Source organism: Camelus bactrianus, chromosome 21, assembly GCF_048773025.1.
Source record: "Camelus bactrianus isolate YW-2024 breed Bactrian camel chromosome 21, ASM4877302v1, whole genome shotgun sequence".
In the NCBI taxonomy this organism is placed as follows: domain Eukaryota; kingdom Metazoa; phylum Chordata; class Mammalia; order Artiodactyla; family Camelidae; genus Camelus; species Camelus bactrianus.
Window position 1 is genome coordinate 10932802 of NC_133559.1, and position 18961 is coordinate 10951762.

The window sequence follows — 18961 nt, forward strand, 5'->3', positions numbered from 1 at the left end:
GACCCCAGGTGAGTTTTGCTTCACCCTGTGGTGCTGTCAGAACCCAGGGGTTTCTCAGCCTGGCTTCCTCCTCACCCCTCCGCTTGCCCCACGGTTGCCCCCACGTCCCATCTTCATTCTACTACATGTCTTCATTAAGCACCCATTCATGCCTCGTTTAAGAGCCCCTTAACTAGAGCTCCCAGTCTTGTGGGAAGCTGGCCTCTCCCCAGCACTTTTCTCTTGAATCCCACTTTGCAAAATTTGGTGGGGGTGGAGGTGGGGGTAGCTACCACGATGGCTTCCTTCTCCTTCTTGAAGGCCTGCTCCCTGGCCTCGAGTTCTTCTCTAGTCAGGATCTGGGATGCCCACTTGGTCCGCTCAAACTCCTCAGGGATCATGATAAGGGACTTGCCGGAGGAATCCTTGGTGGGGACGCTGACACAAGGGATGAGCAAAGTTAGGAGGGAGGGGGACTGGCTTTTAGCACCGTGGCAGGCGGCTCTGCTCTCCTCCTTGCCCCTCATCATGCCCACCCTCATGCCCAGGACTCCAAGGATGGCAGGAGAGACAGCCAAATAAGTGACGAGTCCACTGGAGAGAGTGGATCCCAGGCAAGGGTGGAGTAGCGTCACAAGCTAAAAAAGGGACTTTTCAAGGACTTTTTCTAAAAGGTCCAGTTCATATGTTACCTTCTCTGCGCAGCTGCCTGTGACCCTTCCCCATGTACACATGTATAGACCACTCGTCCCCTGAGTGCCACCACACTCTGCTCTCCCCGCCTGTGTTATGGGCACGTTCAGTTCCCTTTGCTGGATCACAGGCTCCTTCAGGACACCGACTCTGTCTTAATCCCACGGGCAGCCCAGTCTCTGGTGCAGTGCAGGGCAAAGAGTGAAGGCTCCAAACAAAGCTTTTGAACTGAACTTTAAAAATAGATGGTTCCTCAAGGATGACATAAAAAAGGCAAAGGGACGCCAGACGAGGCTGAAGCAGGTGCCAGTGAGAGACATAAACATCCCTGTCCAGCGCAGAGAGAAGCTTTGAACCCTAAATATTAATTAAAATCTCTGATCAACGATAGTCAGAGACATGTCTATAGACCTTTCTAGCCGCCCAACGCATTCAACAAACCAATAGATAATTATAATGATTACAAGCAGATGACATGTATTACAGATGGAGCAGAGGGGTGGGGATAAAGCTGCTTCTGGGCGAGGCCATTTAACAGGTACATGACAATGAGACGCAGAAGGTCTGCAGCAGGAAGTGAAATTCATCCAATAAAGCTAGTGGCGGGGGGAGGGGTCCAGGAGAAGGACAAACAAGTGAGTGGACTTGGGGCTTGGCCAAGATCGTGTGGTTCACTGAGTGGCGTGGCCCAGAACAGCCTGCGATCGGGACTGACCAGGAATGACCTGACTCTGAGACAGCATCTCTTGCTGCTCTCAGCAGCCCTGACACATCACCAGCAACTTCACCTCCAACGTGTTTTTAGGATGGGGCCAGTTCAAAAAGGAGCCCTTTCTCAGGCCCCAGGGATGTCTGTGAGGATGCTGACCCTGTCTGGCCATTTGATGCCGGAGCTGACCAGACGGTGCTCCTGGAGCTGTGTCCCAGCCATCCCTCCCCAGCTTGTGACATAGGCTGCATTTTCTGTGAATTCCCGTTTTTAGCGGGTGGAGCCAGAGTGGGAAGAACAGTTCCAGAGAATGAAGCACTAGCGTAAGAGTTGAACCGCTGAGTGACAGTGTTGGCTCATTTCATGTTGCTGAGCTGAGCCTAAACCCCACAGGAGGGGCCCAAGCAAGGGGGCAGCTCCAGTCAGGAAGCCATGCTGAGCTAATCCCAAAGGAACCCAAGAGCCCTTGGGAATTTCCTCTTCTAGCCTCAGAGCTTGGGAAGAAGCCATGGGGCTAAATAGGCATCTGGTCCATTTCCCTTTGCTTCAGATTCTTGATGCAGCCAAGAGGAAGTGACTCATTCAGACATTTCCCTTTACCAAGGGCACTAACGGGGGCTCAGGGAGGACCCACTAAGCACCTCCCCTCTACCAGCCCCATTAGTCCCACAGCAGCCAGAAGAAAGGGAAGCAAAAGAAGCTGGCAATCTAGGGCAATGGCAATAATAGATCCAAGAGGGGAGAAAAAAGAGACACCATGAAGGAGAAGAAAGGGGAACCATGAAACAAAAGAGGGAAATGAATAAGAAAGAAGCAGGGGCTGCACTGGCAGAATGAGACCAGGTGGGTTTCCCTGGCTCTCTGCACAGGTCCTCAGCAGAAGGGCTCCGTGCCCTGGGTACTCACATGAGCTCCCGGACCATGTCGTGGGTGATGAGCTGGATGGTCTCCGGCTTGTGGTCCAAGCCCAGGGGAGTGAGAGTTTTCCGAATGGCGTGCTTATCTCGGAGCAGCACAATGGGGCTGTCACTCTGGGTCAGGGGCTGTGGGGTCAGGAAGAACAGCTTAGAAGCTGGTCATCCCACTTCCTGCTGGTCAGTCCTAACCTCAGGTGTAGCCTTGCCCTCTCCTGGGGCTTCTACCCCATCCAGTGGCAAGGGAAGTGGGCTGGACCAGACTGCAGGACCACCAAGAGTAGCCAGGGCACTGAGAAAGCAGCATGGTGATCTACCCTTGAACACGGCCAGATGTGTTCTGTGCTGACCAGCTCTTCTGAGAACAAGGCTTCTCTATAACTTGTGCAGACACTCCCAGAGGGATGGGAGGTGGGGGGTGGGGAGGGTTGCTAGCGTGTATCCACTCCTAACTAAAAACCATCAGGAATGAAAATTTGGGTTCTCTGGGTTCTCCTTCCCCAATGACTTATGAAAGAAAAAATAATTAGCTCTCTTGGCTCACACTGTGGGTTTGAAACATGCAGTTTGTTACAGACTCATCTAATCTATGATATTTGTTGTTTTCAGCCCTTTCTAATGATTCATTTGCTTTGATCCCCCAAAAAGCCATATTGAGGAGGCTAGAAATAGCTCAATGGCCTGGTGGAGACTTGCTCTCAAATCAAATGCAGTGAGGAAGTGAGTGAGTTAGAATTCACCAAGGAGAATACAGATTAGATATATGATTTTTAAAAATGTATCTGATAGTGAAGGGACCAGATAATAAGAAGATGAAATCACTTGTTTCAGGGAATTTTGAACACGAGAGAGAATCTCCTCTGTCAGTAACGCAGGAGCTGTGATCCTGAGCAGAGGCCGGGGCATGACCTCTTTGGAGGACTTTGCTGTCTGGAAAACCTCACTTTGCATGCCTGTCCCCGGAGTGCTGCTGCCACCTGGTGCCCATCTTTGCTTCCAAGTGGGCACAACTCGGTCAGCCCACAGGCCACTTCTGCCCCCTACTGCCGATTGAGAGACTTCCGGGGCTCTCACACAGCAATAGGGCCATGGAACGGGGGCCAGGAACAGGCATTGATTTCTCTGCCTGCTCCCTTTTGCGAGCCAGCAGGACTACAACCTGGAGAACTCCGCCATCTCCAAATCTGTCCTCTCCTTGACTAGAAGGACCCAAAGCAAACAAACAAAATGTCTGTAAGTGAAATTGCACTGCTTTGATTCTTTCCCTTGTCAATAGGAAGACTGTGACAGAGTGGGGGTCTTCTAAGCAGAGAAAGATGTCCATCTGGAACCCTCTGGGAAGTCCTTTTTGACTCACAGCGAGGATAGTGACCTCTCCCTGGTCTGCCCGCAGCCAGAGGTATTCATTCACACCACCACTGACATCATTTCTTCTCTTTCCCTTTTCTGTTTTTTTTTCCTTTTGTTTTTCTTCCAGCTTTATTGAGACATAGCTGACATACAGCACCGCATAGGTTTAAAGTGTACAGTGTAATGATTTGATTTACATCCACTGTGAAGTGATTATCACAGTAAGTTTAGTGAACATCCATTGTCTCGTCTATATGATACAAAATTAAATAAATAGATTTTTTTTCTTGTGCTGAGAACGCTAAAGATTTACTCTCTTAACAACTTTCCTATATAATATACAGAAGTGTCCCTTTTCTATCTTAATCTCTCACTGCCCTTCTCTCCATGTCTCATTCTCTTTCCCTCCTTACCTCTCTTCTGCCTCACCTTCTGAACTTCACATATAGCAAGATTAGTCCAAGTAACATTATAGCTCTTCTCCTCTAAAGGAGTCGTCAGCCTCTTAGGCTGGGTGACATTTACAAATAAGGACCTGCTCATTTCCCGAAGCTAAGTAACTGTTTTAGCTGAACAACTGGGAAAGGAGGATGATTTTGTTTTACTCTGATGCTATTCTTGGATGGAGGGGGAATTCTGTTGCTCTCTATCTGCAGGCTTGGTCCAGCAGCCTTCAAATATGTCCATCACGGGTGCTCACTGAGCAGATACCAATCTCTCTGCAGCTGAGCCTCCCTTCGACGTGACAACAGACATAAGGATTTCAGGGGTGGAGGAAGCGAGATGCCCTGTTTACAATGGGCTTCACTAGGTGTCAGAGCTCGTCCATTCAGGCCTCAGAACTCCCCTCTGTCTTCAGTCAGAGTTACCGGGGAGAGGGGGTGACCTGCCCAGAGCTAGCTTTGTCCTGAGCAACACGAGTCACGGTCACTGCCTCCAGGTGGCAGCTCCCTGCAGGGGCTGGGTGAGGGTTACCTTGATAACTCCGAAGAGGCTCTCATCCACCTGGGAGCTCAGGGCTTTGGTCCGATAGCGAGGCCTATTCCTTGACCTGCTGGAGGTGGCAGGAGAGGAGCTCAGGATGCCGGCTGTGCTTAGGGGCTGCAGAGAGAGGCAGAAAGTGGGGACCATCAGTGCTGAGTGCCGTCTGGACCCTGGGCGCTTCTCCAGCCTGTGCTGGGGGGAGGTTGGGTGGGCATGGGGGAAAGCATCGGGTAAATCCTGAAATGTAGGGGGCACCTCGCACAGCCCTTCTCTGGTAGGGACCAGGCACATTACCACAGCGAGAAGGAGGACTTTTGTAGTCCCTGAGCTGAAGAAAGCCAAGCCATTGCGCGGCAGGGAAGGAAGGAGAAAGGAGAAAGGACAAGGGACGGCAGGAGGATGACATCAGTGTCGGCCCAGTCCTGAATCCCCACAAGCACAGTCTCTCGTGAGGCCACGTGAGCTTGCCTCCCCAGAGCCGCACAGGCTCTTCTTCACCTCCAACATTCTCAGCCTCAGAGCCAAGCCCCCTTCACGGCTGATGCTGTTCTCTGACCTCCTTCACGTCTCCAGGATCTCACTCAGTTATGGGGGGACCAGAGGACACCAACGATGAAAAAGCACCTCACCCACTGCCGGCGTGCGGTTGGCGTCTGATTAATTTCAGCGGCTGCGCGATGCACTGCCGCCAGCTACAATCAGACAAACCGGTTAGGAGTCCACCGTGTGCCTCTTTCACTCCCAGGACCCCTTTCCTGTGCACTAGTCAGTTTTTAACCACCCAGTATCTTCCTAGGTTTGGCGAGTTTCCCATCTAATGAGTTGAGGGAGACATGGATCACCTCTGACTGTAGAAGCTGAAGACATCAAATATTTGCCTTCCAAGCCTGGGCAAAGGACCTAGGCTTAGCCATCAGATCACCCAAGCCTGACAATACACAGGGAACTAGCAATGCAAGGAGAACATGGAAGCCCCTTCCGATAAAGGCAGCAGTGGTAGCCACATCCTGTGTCTGGGGCGATGCTGATAAGGGTACCCGCAGCAGCACCCCATGATAAAGCTGCCAACGCCGAGGGTACAACAGTGCATCAAGGTCCCTGCCAGACCAGTTTTGGGTTGTGATTTGGGCCTTGGCTCTGGTTGCAGCTCCTCCCTTTGTTCTCATTCTCCAAGCCTAGGTGTGAAGTCCATGAGCTCTCCAAAGTCCTCTCTATTCTCTTCTACTTAAGAGTCCTGGCTCTGTTGCTGATAACGGAGAACCTGACTAATACAATCTCCATTCCCCAAGGTCAGTCCAGCCCCAGCTCAGCCCCAAGAGAAGACCGTCTCCAGGAGGCAGTTTCTATGAGGCCTGAGAGACAACTCCAGGCTGAATTGTAAGCCGATTCAAATCTCCCTCTGGAGGATCCCATGTCTCCCGCAGTTCTCTAAGCTAGCGACCTCCGGGGAGTGGGCTCGACATATTAGATCTACCAAGACTGGGAATCGGCAGCCATCAAGAGGACAGGGTGGACAAGGAAATGGGCTGTGCCTTCCAGGCCACTAAACACTGGACAGTGTGTTTTGAAAGCTCTCTCTGATCTGCCATGACCACACAGGCGCCCCCAACACCTGTTCCACCTGTATCAGGTTTTCACACTAAATTGGGCAATTATTTTTCAGCTGGCTCTGTTCTGCACAGCGAGCACTACTGCGGGTGCCCTTCTCCTCCCAGCCTGGCACAGCCAGCAAAAGGCTCGCAGAGGGAGCCTCCCTTTACAGCCTCAGTCAGCCCCAACTCAGGAGAGCAGGAAAGCTTGGATTTATTAAAAGGTAAATATAGCAGCCCCAAGGACGCCTAATAACAGGTGCTGAATGGTTATTATATAGTGAATGGTGAGCAACAGCTCCCCTTTCCACTGAAAATAGAAGAGGAAATGAATAGAAGCTGCCAGAGGTGGGACTGAGGTAAAGCATTGGGAATAACTGGAAAAGATGGAGGGCATTGGATCATGAGTGATGGTGTGAGTTCTGTACACAGTTAAGAAAAAAGGGGCAGTGCCTGGCAACACAGTAGGAGCTCCACAGGCATTTGATGAAGAATGAATGAATGAAACCAAGCAAGACGACCTCTCAGGGGCTGCAGACCAGACTGAGATGGAAGCCTTTCCGGAATATGCCACCACTCCACATTTTCCATATCACGTATGCGGTCTGCACTGTGGAAAATAATGTATGTGAAAGGGCTTTGGAGCACAGCTGGAAAGTATTATTGTTGTTTTGCATTTGTTTTCCTGTTTCTTGTCAAGGGCTCCTGCAGGTTTCCCCTTGAGCTCGGGTGTCCACCAGACTGTAGTTGCCTCCAGGGCTGGGACTGCGTCGCCTCTCTCCTACACCCTTGGTACCCAGGTCAAGAGGAAGTCACACAAGAGATACTCGACTGCCCACACCTCGAAGTCAGAACAGAGGAAGGAAAATAGATGACCACAGAAAAGTGGCCACTGGGCAGGGCAGAGGGAAGCACTGGGCTCTGGGGTTGGACGGCTGAGAGACTTCACCGGGGAAATGCTGACTTTGAAGCCACAAGTCTTACATCAGGGTTAGAAGAACCAATTTTGCCAAGAGCAACAAGGATTAGGGAGGTCACTGTGTAAAAGTACTAGAAAAAATGAAGAACCAAGCAGAAATGGAAAGTTAAATCCCTCTGGGCCAGAGGCAGTAGCCAAGAGGTTCTTTCAGGAGGTGAAGGGCTGGTTTCATTTCTTGCATGACCAAATAAATATCCCCAGGAAGCTGAGCCATGCCAAGAGAGGAGCCTGCTCCTTAGGGGAAGGCAGCTCTTGAAGGGAAGGACAGACTGCTAAGCAACGGTGACTGGGGAAGATGAGGATTGGGACAGAAAAAGACACCAGCCTTGCTTTGATATTTTCCTCTTGGTGACCTAGCTGACTCTCTCTTCAAATCCCATCTCATCCCAGGATGATAAGATTTCAGCCACAGCTAGGGGCTCTGGGAGAGACTCTGACGCAGAAACAGGAGCTGGTCAATCGGAAGATGATTTTCATGTCATTATAGCTATAGGACAATCTCCCAAACATATTAAGTTTTAAAGAAAGCAGATGATAAGAAACATCTAAGTGCTACCCTAAAAATGTTCATATGAAGGGTATGCACCCAGAATGTGCTATTAAAAGAATGTTCACAGAAATGTTTAACAGTCATTTCAGGTGAGCATCACCATCTTAAGGTTTTCTTATACTGAATAATGTTCTACAATGAGTAGGTAACTCTCTTTGTGACCTGGGGGTGGGAAGACGGAACTCTTAATTTGAAAACAAAACAAAACAGTGGGCCTGGTGCGCCGACTCTGAACACTGGAGACTGCAGCCCTTAAAAAGCTGCAGCACCAGATGTCCTGAGATTTGGCATGTTCAGCTGCAATCCAACAAGACAGAGCTGGAACTGGGCTGGAACTGGGCTGGAACAGGGCAGTGTGGAGTCTCCCTGTCGTAACATTAACACCTGTCAACTGAACAAAGGCGAAGGCACGTCCTTTCCTGGATGTCCTCACCACCCTGGGATCTAGTTCCTCTTTCGCATCTAGGTTCACCACAGGCTGGCAAATTCGGGCTTCAAACTCTTGGCCTGATTCTACCTCCTTTTCTGTAGACTTCGGTTACTAAGAAGGTGGGGATGCCCATGCACAGGCACCTTGTCTTTCCCTGAGTGATGCACTCAGGTCACCTCTTTCCTCAAATAGGACCAGGTTGGCCATCCGTGGGGTGCCACTTGAAAATGACATCCTAGTTAGTACTGACCCTAACCTGCTGCTTCTGGCAGATTGAGCCCTGGAGGTCTGCCTAATTGTGAACGTCCGCACAACCATCACCTCTCTCCACTCCTCCAGACACTCTCAAAAGCTAGTGAGTATTACCACACACACACACACATACACACGGACTGCCAGAAGAGCAGAGATCACTAACTTCACCTGCTTGGCTTCTCAAAGGTGCCCACATGCCCAGTCCTGTCCAGGGGACTTCAGAAGGGCTCAGTCAACAGACCAAAACCCCACCTTGAGTAGCCCTGGGGTAGGGAATCCTTGATCTGGGTGAGCCAGAGCCCATAGGTCTAGCCTAGGTGCAATTCACTAATTAATTTGGGCTTGGAAATATGAAATTTTTGAAACAGCAGAAAAAGAGAACTAATATTTATTGTAGGCCCTTAAAGGTCAGGTGTGACGCCAGGCCCTCCAGACAGACAGGCACTGCCAGGCCTGAAAATGACCCGGGAGAACAGGGGATACGTATGCATCATAAAATGCACGTATTAAAGAGGACTCCCGCTGCAGTACACACAGGGAGGCCTCGGAAGTTGGGAGCCGCTCTTTGTTGGAGATGGTTTATTTCAGAATTAACAAAGCTGTTCTTGAAATCCTTACCTAGGGACCCTGAATTTGAACCACTGAGTCCCAGAAAAGCAGTGTGACCTCTGAGCGTGAAGTGTGTCCACAAGTACACCGAAGGAGCCACCTTTGCCACTGGATGTGCACCCAGAAATTCTAAGATTATTTCCAATAATCCAAGTCTCCAACACCTACCCTCTGCCCCTCTCCCGTATTCCTCAGGGAACACACAGCCCCCTTGGAGCTCACACATCACCTTTATAGCTCCTCCAGGGCCTAGGGCCCTTCTCAACCCCCATGACCCCCATGACCATTGTAGTCCTCCCAGACCAGTCCCAATTCCTCGCCAGGGACTTTCAAACCCAGTACCCTCTTCATTCATTCATTCACTCATTCATTCATTTGCAAATGTTTGTTGAGTACCTACTGAGTGACTCAGAGCCCCAGTGACAGAAAAGAGTGAAGCTCAGGGACATTAGGTGACTTTCACATTGTCACCCAGCTAGTCAGAGGCAGAACAGGTACCATAAACTTGTTATCCCACCTACTCACCAGTGATTTTTCCACATCGCATCCCACAGTCCCCAGCCCACTGAAGGGGAAGAGGGTTGGGACAGCCCTCTCTCCCCAAATACTAGGCTCAGCACCACTCCATTTGTCAGTCGCTATTGGCCCCACCCCTAACTTCCCTTTGGACACCCCCTCAGGACTTCCCTTGCTACTTCCAGGGGTGTCCTCCCGCTCCTGGGCCTTCCTGACCCACAGACCAAGACCCAGACCCAGACCCAACTTCTGCCCCTCCCTCAGATCCCCACTCAGAACCCCAACACAAGTCAGGACACATGAGGCCCCCATCGGAGATTCTCCTCCACATCCGGGACCTCACCATCTCAGCCGCACACCGCCAGCTCCGCGGTTCCGCTAGCTCCGCCGCCCACACCGCAGCCGAGGCGCCGGGTGTTGACGTGTTACCATAGTAACCAAGAGCCCGCGTTCTCCAGCCCAGGCCCCGCCCCTCCGCCCCGCCCCTCCGCCCCGCTCTGGCAGGCAGATGCGGCGTGCAGTGGCTGCAGGAACCCGAACCCCTCCCTCGCACCATTCCCGCCCGGCCCGCGAGCGGGAACCGTGGCTCTGAAAGACTGACCCGCCCTGACGCGCTCCGCTCTTCACTTTGCTTTGACTGAACTCTTGGGCCAGGACCCAAACCCTGAAGGGCCTAGCATGGGCCCAGGGGGTCTAACTGCTGGCAGCCCCTCCAGGACCCGGGCCCAGGGTCACGGTTTTCCCCCTACACCCCATCTAGGTTGCCGTGATTACTGTTGCCCCAGTGCCAGTGAGGTGCCAAGCCAAACCCCGATGCGAATTTAGTCGGCGGAGAAGCAAGCAGGATCAGACAAACAAGTTTCACAGCAGCAGAGTCTGGTTAGACTGAAAGAAGAACTTCCAGCAGTGAGGATGTGTTTGTAATTTCAGGAGCAGTTTCTTAAAATGTGGGCCTCAGACCTCCAGCTCAGAATCACCTGGGAGAGTTTATTAAAAGTAAAATCTTGGCCCTACTAGACTATGTGAATCGAAATCTAAGGAACTGGCTTTAGGGAGCCTGCCTTTTAACGCTTCCCAGTTTGTGTGTACTGTTCTGGAAGGCTTTCTAGGAGTTGTATGATTTTCCCAGTTTGATTTGGCACCTATATCTCCCAACCTGCAAGGACAAAACTAAACTGACCTCCACAGCCAAGCCTGCTCCAAGCCTCACAAAGCCTTCCCACCCAAGTACATTTTTTCCTCCAGTGCTGATAAGCTGAACTCTTGGGCCGAAAAGAAATGGTGACTCTGCAATTCTGTGAGCTACTCGCCCACTCCCAAATCTCTCTCCAGATCCTCACGGCCCACATTTTGGAAGCTTATTCCACCCTAACTTTTGTGTTTCAAAGCCAGGCTGCCTCCTGTGACCTACTCTGGGCTGAAGGATTGGCTGCAGAGCCCGGGGCTTTCAGGGCTGTTCACAAGCTCCAGGCCAGTGACCAGTGACGGCAGGAAGACCAGGTCCTCCAGCTGTTTTTAAAATGACTTAAATCCGGCAAGCTTCACATTCCTTCCCCAGATTTCCCAGCCTTATCTCCTTTGGGATCCTGAAAAGACCGGGGATTGGGGGGGGGGTGCACAAAGTGTTGGAGGTGGGATCAGAGGGAGGGGGAGGCCAGTGTAGCTACCCTCCAGGGGCAGGCCTGAAGTGGGAAAGCTTAGGAATGAGGGGGGCTTTTCTGTCCCTGGCACCCTTCCTTTCCTGGCCTCTTCCTACAGCCCAGAGAGGAAGGAAGGTGAAGTAACCAGCCCCCTGTGGATTGGATGCTTCCCCTACGAGTCCCACTCAGTCCTCCCAGCCACAGCTCAATGGAGGAAACTGAGGCCAGGAGAGAGAACTGTCCAAACACAAAAGTTAGTGATCTTTTCTCAACCCAGGCAACCCCTCTGAAGGAAAGTGTAAGACTGAAGCAGGAAGGAGGGGGATGACAGAGTGCCGGGTAAGGGACCCCCCAGACTTTTGTTTGAATTTACTTCAAAGCTCTCAGTGCGTAAGCTTCAGGCCTTCCATTTGCATGAGCCCTTTGCAAAATAAGCTGAGTTCGGGATACATTGATTTTTGGTTTAGTGAAACAGATTTTTATGGTTCTCCATCATTGATGCAGATCATTAAGTTACCGCCTGCTGTCCTGGTGGAGGAATGGCTGCTTGGAACATTCCTTTCACCAATCCACCTGCTACCTCACCTGATGTCTGGACCAGAAAGTGCTGTCCATATTCTCCATGGGACAGTGTGCTTCGATGCCCAACACCAAGAGTATTTGCAGTGAAGGAAAAACAAGGTTTGAAATGAACAAAGCCAGAAGTTCCTCTGTGAAAAAATTCTAACCTTCCATGGTGTAAAACTGTTAATTGAGGTTTCTGTTCTTACCAATACCTGGGCAAAACTGAAGTTGTCTCTGGCCAGGAAGAGACCCAGTAATGCAACATATATAATTATCAACACAGCCTCCATCTCATCAGAGAAAAAGCTGCCTCTGGAGGACCTAAACTCATTGACTACTTCTGTTTTTCTGACCGTAATCTGTTTTCTTTTTGCCTTCTTCTCATAGATAATTTTAAACACACATCCCTAGTTGGATGTTTCTAAGTAGAATGAGATAGTCTTTCCATTTAAAATTATTCAATAGTTGTGTATTATTTTTCCACCACTGCTGCAGCAAATTACCACAAACGTAGTAGCTTAAAACAACACAAAGGTATTATCTTACAATTCTGAAGTTCAAGGAGAGTCTCACTGGGCTAAAATCAAAGTGTCAGCAGGGTGGCATTCCTTATGAGGGCTCTAGGCTGAATCCTTTATCTAGTTTGTAAAGGCCACTTATGTTCCTTGGCCCATGACCCCTTTCCTCCATCTTTAAAGCCAGTAACATTGCATCTCTCTGCTCACTCCACACCAGTCACATCTCCCTCTACTGGGAAAGGTTCCCTGATTCTAAGGACTCGTGATTAGGTTGGGCCCATCTGGATAATCCAAGATAATCGCCCCATCTCAAGGTCCTTAATTTAACCATATCTGCAAAGTCCCTTTTGCCTTGTAAGAAAATATTCACAGTTCTGAGAATTCAGAGGTGGATATTTGGAGGAGGGAAGGTGCACTGTTCTGCCTACCACACCTTGCTACATAGCAGTGATATTTTGACAGTCTATAATATATTTTCAAAAAGTTGATACAACTTGCATATGCCTTTCTAAACTGCATTTTGGGAACTATTTTTTAAAGATTTAAATAATACAAGTGAGATTCATAGATTGGGATTATATCAAGAGCATAGTTTTTTCTTTTGTCAACTTTATGTATACGTATTAAGGGACAGAAAATTTACTTTAAAATCAATGGATTTATTCTGCATAGCAAAAGAAACTATTGACAACAGGAAAATGCAAATGGGAGAAAATATTTGCAAATTATATATCTGATAAGGGTTAAGATTCAAAGTGTATAAAGAACTCATGCACCTTAACAGAAAAAAAAATTGAAAAATGGGCAGAGGATTTCGATAGACATTTTTACAGAGAAGACACACCTATGGCCAGCAAGTACATGAAAAAGTGCTCAACATCATTAATCATCAGGAAAACACAAGTCAAAACCACAATGAGGTATCACCTCACACCTCTTAGAATGGCTGTTATCCAAAAGACAAGCGCTAACAAGTGTTGAGGACGATGTGGAGAAAAGGGAACCCTTGTGCACTGCTGGTGGGAATATAAATTGGTGCAGCTACTATGAAAAACAGTATGGAGATTCCTCAAAACATTAAAAATAGAACTGCTATATGATCCAGTAAGTCCACTTCTGGGTGTTTATCCAAAGGAAACAAAAACACTAACTCAAAAAAATTCAAAAAGATACATGTGCCCCACGTTCACTGCAGCATTATTTACAATAGACAGTCATTGAAGCAACCTAAGTGTCCATCAATGGATAAACAAAATGTGGTGTGTATATATACAATGGAATGTTATTCAGTCATAAAAAAGAATGAAATCTTGCTGTTTGCAGCAACATGGATGGACCTTGAGGGCTTTATGCTCAGTGACAAAAGTAAGATAAATACCACATGATCACGCTTACACATGGAACCTAGAGAACTCATAGATAGAAAGTCTAGGCTGGCGAGTGCCAGAGGCAAGGAAGAGGGTCAAAAGTGCAAACTTCCAGTTATAAAATAAATAAGTCCTGGGGATGTAATGTATAGCACAGTGACTGTTGTTAATAGTACTGTATTGCATATTTGAAGGTTGCTAAGAGATTAGGTCTTAAAAGTTCTCATTATAAGAAAAAAAAATTGTCACTATGTGTGTGATGAATGTTAACTAGACTTCTAGTGGTGATCACTTCATAATATACCCAAATGTTGAATCATTGAGTTGTACACCTGAAACTAATATCATGTTATATGTCAATTATATCTCCATAAAAGAAATGAATGGGTTCATGAAACAAAAGTAATAAAAATGAACCATGAAATTAGTAGAAATTATTTGGAAATTGAGAAGCAAATTGAAACGAAAAATTTCAGATTACCAAAAAATGTAATTCAATAAGAGGACTAAATAAATTTTGAACTGAATAAACAAGGACTTAGATTATGTAATGATCCAATTAACAAGGGGGAGAAAATCATATCAACATATTAGGAAAATATTAAATTTCTTATTGATTTGACATAAAACACTGACATTGGTGGAGATTGCTTGAAACTCACATTTAATACATTAAAATGAGGACCTATGACAATCTGGTCAATGAGTAACATCAACTCAAAGAATACTTTAGATTAATTTCTGAACAATGTCCTGAAATCCTTCAACTTATATAAGAAAGAATCTTCCCAGATTTTCCCAAATTTGACAGCAATCAAAAAGTTTATATGACTTTACCAGGAAACTGAAATGAAAGAAATATGCTAATCTATCAATAATAAAAGTATTTGATCAAAATCATGCCAGCAGAAAAACTGAATTATTGCTCTATTCTCTTTATATAAAGTAATATCATAAAATCACTGTTGTGTGAAGAGACAAAGAATAAGCAGGCAAAAAAGATAAGGGTAAAAATTATTTTAGGTTTTATTTACAAACCAGAAATAGACTCACAGACATAAAAAACAAACTGTGTTTACCAGGAAGGGGAAGATGGGTAATGGATTAGTTTGGGATTAATAGATACACACCACTAAATAAAAAAAAAAAAAAACAGATAAACAAGGGCCTACTGTATAGTACAGGGAACTATTCAATTTCTTGTAATAAGCTGTAATGGAAAAGAATCTAAACTATATATATGTAGGTATATGTGTAACTGAATTGCATTGCTGTACACATGAAACTAACATTGTAAATCCACTATATTTCAATAAAAATTTAAAAAAAACTATTTTAGAGTTGTTTCAGGCAGTGAATTCATACAAGTCTTGTTATTCTTCCAGATGTTATGATGTTTATAGTATTTGCCAGATTTTTTAAACGTATAATTTGTTGTGCCATTATTCTAAATAAATATTTACTCCTGTAGCTAATTTTGTACTGTTTTTCTTAAACAGGGATTCCAAAATTCTATAAGCTTCAGGCCTCACAAAACTCAGTTCCACCCCTGATAAGTAGGGAGGCAACCTTTCCCTTCGCATTAGAACTTGGCTCAGATGCTCAGACGTGCCCGATGGGGCTGGGGCGGTGCCCCTGCTCTCACCTCCGGATCTCAGCTGCGCTCCGCCCACTCCTGCCCTCACCGTCCTCTTCCACATTCTCCGCAGTGCCCTTCCTTTTCTTCCTCTCTTTTCTACTTGCTGTGCATCTTTGGGGTCTTCCTTCTACCCCAAAGCCCAAGCTCTCATTTCACCCTCCTCCTCAGCTCTGCCCCATGTTCAGCCCTCTCAGTGCCCAGCAAGCGGAGGGATGAGAACAATAGAGGTTTAAGAGGCTGCAGCCACCGGAGGAAGAGGGCAGATCCGGATTCTCTGCCCAGCCCTAACCCCACCTCCGGCTGCCTGACCCTTCCTACAGAGTCGCCACTCCCAGAGAAGTCTCCGAGTAAACCCCCTGGATTGCTGGCCGGGGGCCAGGAGCCCAGAGCCAGGAGAGGTGCTGGGTGCCTGGGAGCAGGGCGCCGGGGGCTGCGCTGGGTCCCACAGCTCCTCCTCACCCCTCTGGGCTTTGAGGCCTTCCCAGGCGCTGGGTCAGGCAGGCCCCACCCCGCTGTTCTCCTGAGATGCTCCCCACACTGGCTGAGGCAGAAGGGTTAGGAATTTTGACTCTGAGATGAATAAGCACATTTAAATGGGAGGAGCCTGGGAGACTGGACCCAGAGGAGCCATTTGGTTAATATGAAAAGTCTGGCCTCTCAATAGAGCGTGTCTCCGTCTAAGAGCAGTGAGAAAGGAGGCTGATTCCCTGTCTCTCACTCACTCTGTCTATCTCTCCTCTCTCTCTCTCTCTCTCTCTCTCTCTCTCTCTCTCTCTCTCTCTCTCTCTCTCTCTCTCTCTCTCTCTCTCTCTTTCTCTCACAGGGATCAGAGGTGCTGGGTCTGGGTGTGGACTGGGGGTAGCAGGGCCACATGTGTACAATGCGCATGTCGACTGAAATAAATGCACAGCCTAAAAGTTGAGAGTTGTATTCAGCGGACATTTTTGAGGTCTCAAACCCCTTCAAGCCTGGGATGAGAGCCTCCCAGATTGCTCTGAGGGACTGTTCTGAAAAGGTAGGGGACAAGCCAGGATATATAGGAGTTTTACAATTAAGACCAGGTAGTCAGAACATTAAAAGATTAGCATTAACTAAAGAAAACTAGACATCTCAAGTTAAAGAATTTAGCCTTTTTCTATGTATGGGAGGGAGCAAATGTCTGGGCTCATAGAAATCATTCCTTTGACAAGCACCTAGCTATCCAGGGCCAGTATCTGTCCTTTCACACTCTGAGTCCCCTCAGTTAGGGGTGGCTCAGAGGCCAGGCAGCCTGCTTGTCTGCATCCTGAGTTGGCAGTAGCAGCCGATGACTTGATGGCCACAGCATTCTCTGTTTACTGATAGGGCTTGCGGCATTTTGTGTTTATAGGCAAAAGAGATGGGGCTTCCACGTTCCTGTAGAAGAGGGCGTTAAGCTCATGGAGATGTTGGTTGGCGGTGGTCTACGGCACTCATGTTTCCTCCAAACTCCTTTGCTACGCTCAGCCTGGCAGTTCCCCAGGATAGAGACCCCCAACATCCTTCCTCTGGACTTGCCTCTACAAAGCAGCTTCCGCTCCCATCTTAAGGGGGGACACCTGCCGGTGACAGGAACCCTAAGATGCCTGTTCAGGTCTCAGTAAAGCACCATTTCCTAGGCTGGTAGCTAGCCCACAATTCTATCGAGGAGGACAGCCTGGAAGGAGTTCTTTTGTGAGTTGCTTGTGCTCCTAAGACAGCATAGCGAAAAAGAAAGTAGTGACTGATTTTGGAGTCGGACCAGCAGAGTTTGACCCCTGGCTCAGCCACTTACAGCTGAGAGACCGTCAGTAACCTGCCTAACCACCTGGCCTTATATCCTCATCTGTGAAATGGGTAATAGCCCAAAAGAGAGGTGCTGTGAAAAGCAGACCAGGCTCAGAAATCAGTTTGCATAGTGCCTGGTGGTTCTCTTCCCTCTTCCTTTCCGCTGAGCAGGGGGATATTATGGGGTGGGGGGAATGTCTTTGTCCTCAGTGTAGTATAAACACGACCAGGAATCAGACTGTAAATCCTTTCAGTTGCAAGGATGCCTGAGAGGCTATTTCACGACCCGACCCCCTCTTCCTGGAATACTTGAACTCTCAAAATTGCCTCAAGTCTTTCTAAAACAAAGGATGGCTTAAAACATAAATAAATACTTAAATGCATGAATTATTTTACTCCAGGAATTTGCTGCCTGCCTGCTTCTTTCAAAACTCTCTTGCTTGCTTGTTCTTAAAAATTGAAGGGTCTTCCTGCTACAGCCTGAGAGATCAGGTAGGGGAGGAGAATTTGAGGAGCAAGAAGAAATTCAAGGCCAAGGAGAAAGACTGTGAGCTCCAGGGGAAGAGCAGGGGTGGAGGGAAAGAGGGGGAGGAAGAAGGTTAGGGTGGGAGTGGAAGTAGGGACTGCTAGATGCTGCCTGCGTTTGGCTGGAGGCCCTGGGTCTAGAGCAGGAGGGAGGGAAGGAGAGGGCACAGACCAGGAGGGCAAAATCACCTTCTGATATTAGCACATAACTTTCCCCCCCAAACCCCCTAGAGAGGGGGGAGCAGTGCATGAATGCTGCAGCTCCAGAGAAGTGGCAGAGAGAACCCCATACTACGTCATCCCTGCAACCCCTCTACCTGGCCACACTCCTACTGGGCAGATAACCTCAGGCCAAGGAGAAAGACATTAACAAATCTGCAGCCTCCCCACCTTCTTCAAAACCTCATCTCCACCCTCCTGCTCGCCCCAGGTCCTTGGGCCAGCATTGCCCTGGTGCCCTGGACATGCCTCCACACGCCTGGCACAAGCTTCCCCTCCTACGTGACCCGCACGGGCCCTGGACTGGGTGGCGGATGCTGAGATAAGGCCAAGAAGGGGAAAACCGCCAAAGCCAGGAAGTTACACAGCCTGGTTCCCTTGGCAACCCAGCCACAGTCACCAAACAGTGCAGGGAGGGGGTGGGGACAACTCCCATTCAAGGCATCAGCCAGGACTTGCTCAGACCTCAATTTTCTTGTTGGAGAAACTTCTCTCTGAATCTCTGAGGACAGCGCTGCCTAAAAAATATGGGAGACGCCAGTTTCAAATGCAAATTCAAGGCACTGTCCCCGGCACCTCCACCACAGACTTCCAGCCTAATGAGTCTAGTAGGACTAACAGAATCTGTATTTCAAACCAGCAGCCCAGGTGATTCCAATGCTGGCAGTCTGAGGATGTCACTTGAAGGGTGGCAGAGTTGGGGGAAGATACAGGATGGGGCTTGAGGCATCCCAACCATCCTATGTCTGCTAGAGTCTTCAGACAGCCCCATCTCCAGGGCTGCTTGACATGGACATTTTGAACATGCAGTGAACAACCAGAGACCGGGATTCTAGTACATGTAGAACCAATTCAAAACCATGAACTTGGCTGAGTCCCTTCTGGGTCTAGTACAACTGTTCTGAGAACCATGAGCCATATGAAGACAAATAAGGTTTGATTTCTGCTCTCAAGAACCCTGGAGCCCTGGCCCATCACTTCCAGTCTCTAGGTTTCCATTTCTCTCTTCTCTCCAAAGGTGTAAAAATATTCAAGTCTTCCCAAGAGGTGACAAGTCTCCCTGGAATTAATAGATTTAAAAGTGCCTTGAAAGTATACCTCTCAGATATCGTCCTGGTGGTTGTGGTAGCTTTTATTGCTGGAGGGA

At 48.3% G+C, this 18961-nt stretch overlaps 1 protein-coding gene across 2 annotated transcripts in view; it reads right to left on the reverse strand.

Annotated features, from left to right (window-relative positions):
* The window catches only part of CFAP45 (cilia and flagella associated protein 45), a 30889-nt gene extending 14866 nt beyond the window's left edge, over positions 1-16023 (reverse strand). Inside the window, exons 1-4 of one of the 2 annotated variants that reach the window (XM_074349665.1) lie at positions 15292-16023; positions 4621-4746; positions 2288-2424; positions 273-417 (exon numbers count right to left, since the gene is read on the reverse strand). In XM_074349665.1, the coding sequence (XP_074205766.1) occupies positions 273-417; positions 2288-2304 (162 nt within the window). In that variant the 5' untranslated portion in view covers positions 2305-2424; positions 4621-4746; positions 15292-16023. Of the gene's footprint in view, positions 1-272; positions 418-2287; positions 2425-4620; positions 4747-9900; positions 10020-15291 lie in introns of those variants that run through there. The other variant, XM_010955623.3, reaches the window with a different exon arrangement.
* Positions 16024-18961: the final 2938 nt, after the last annotated feature.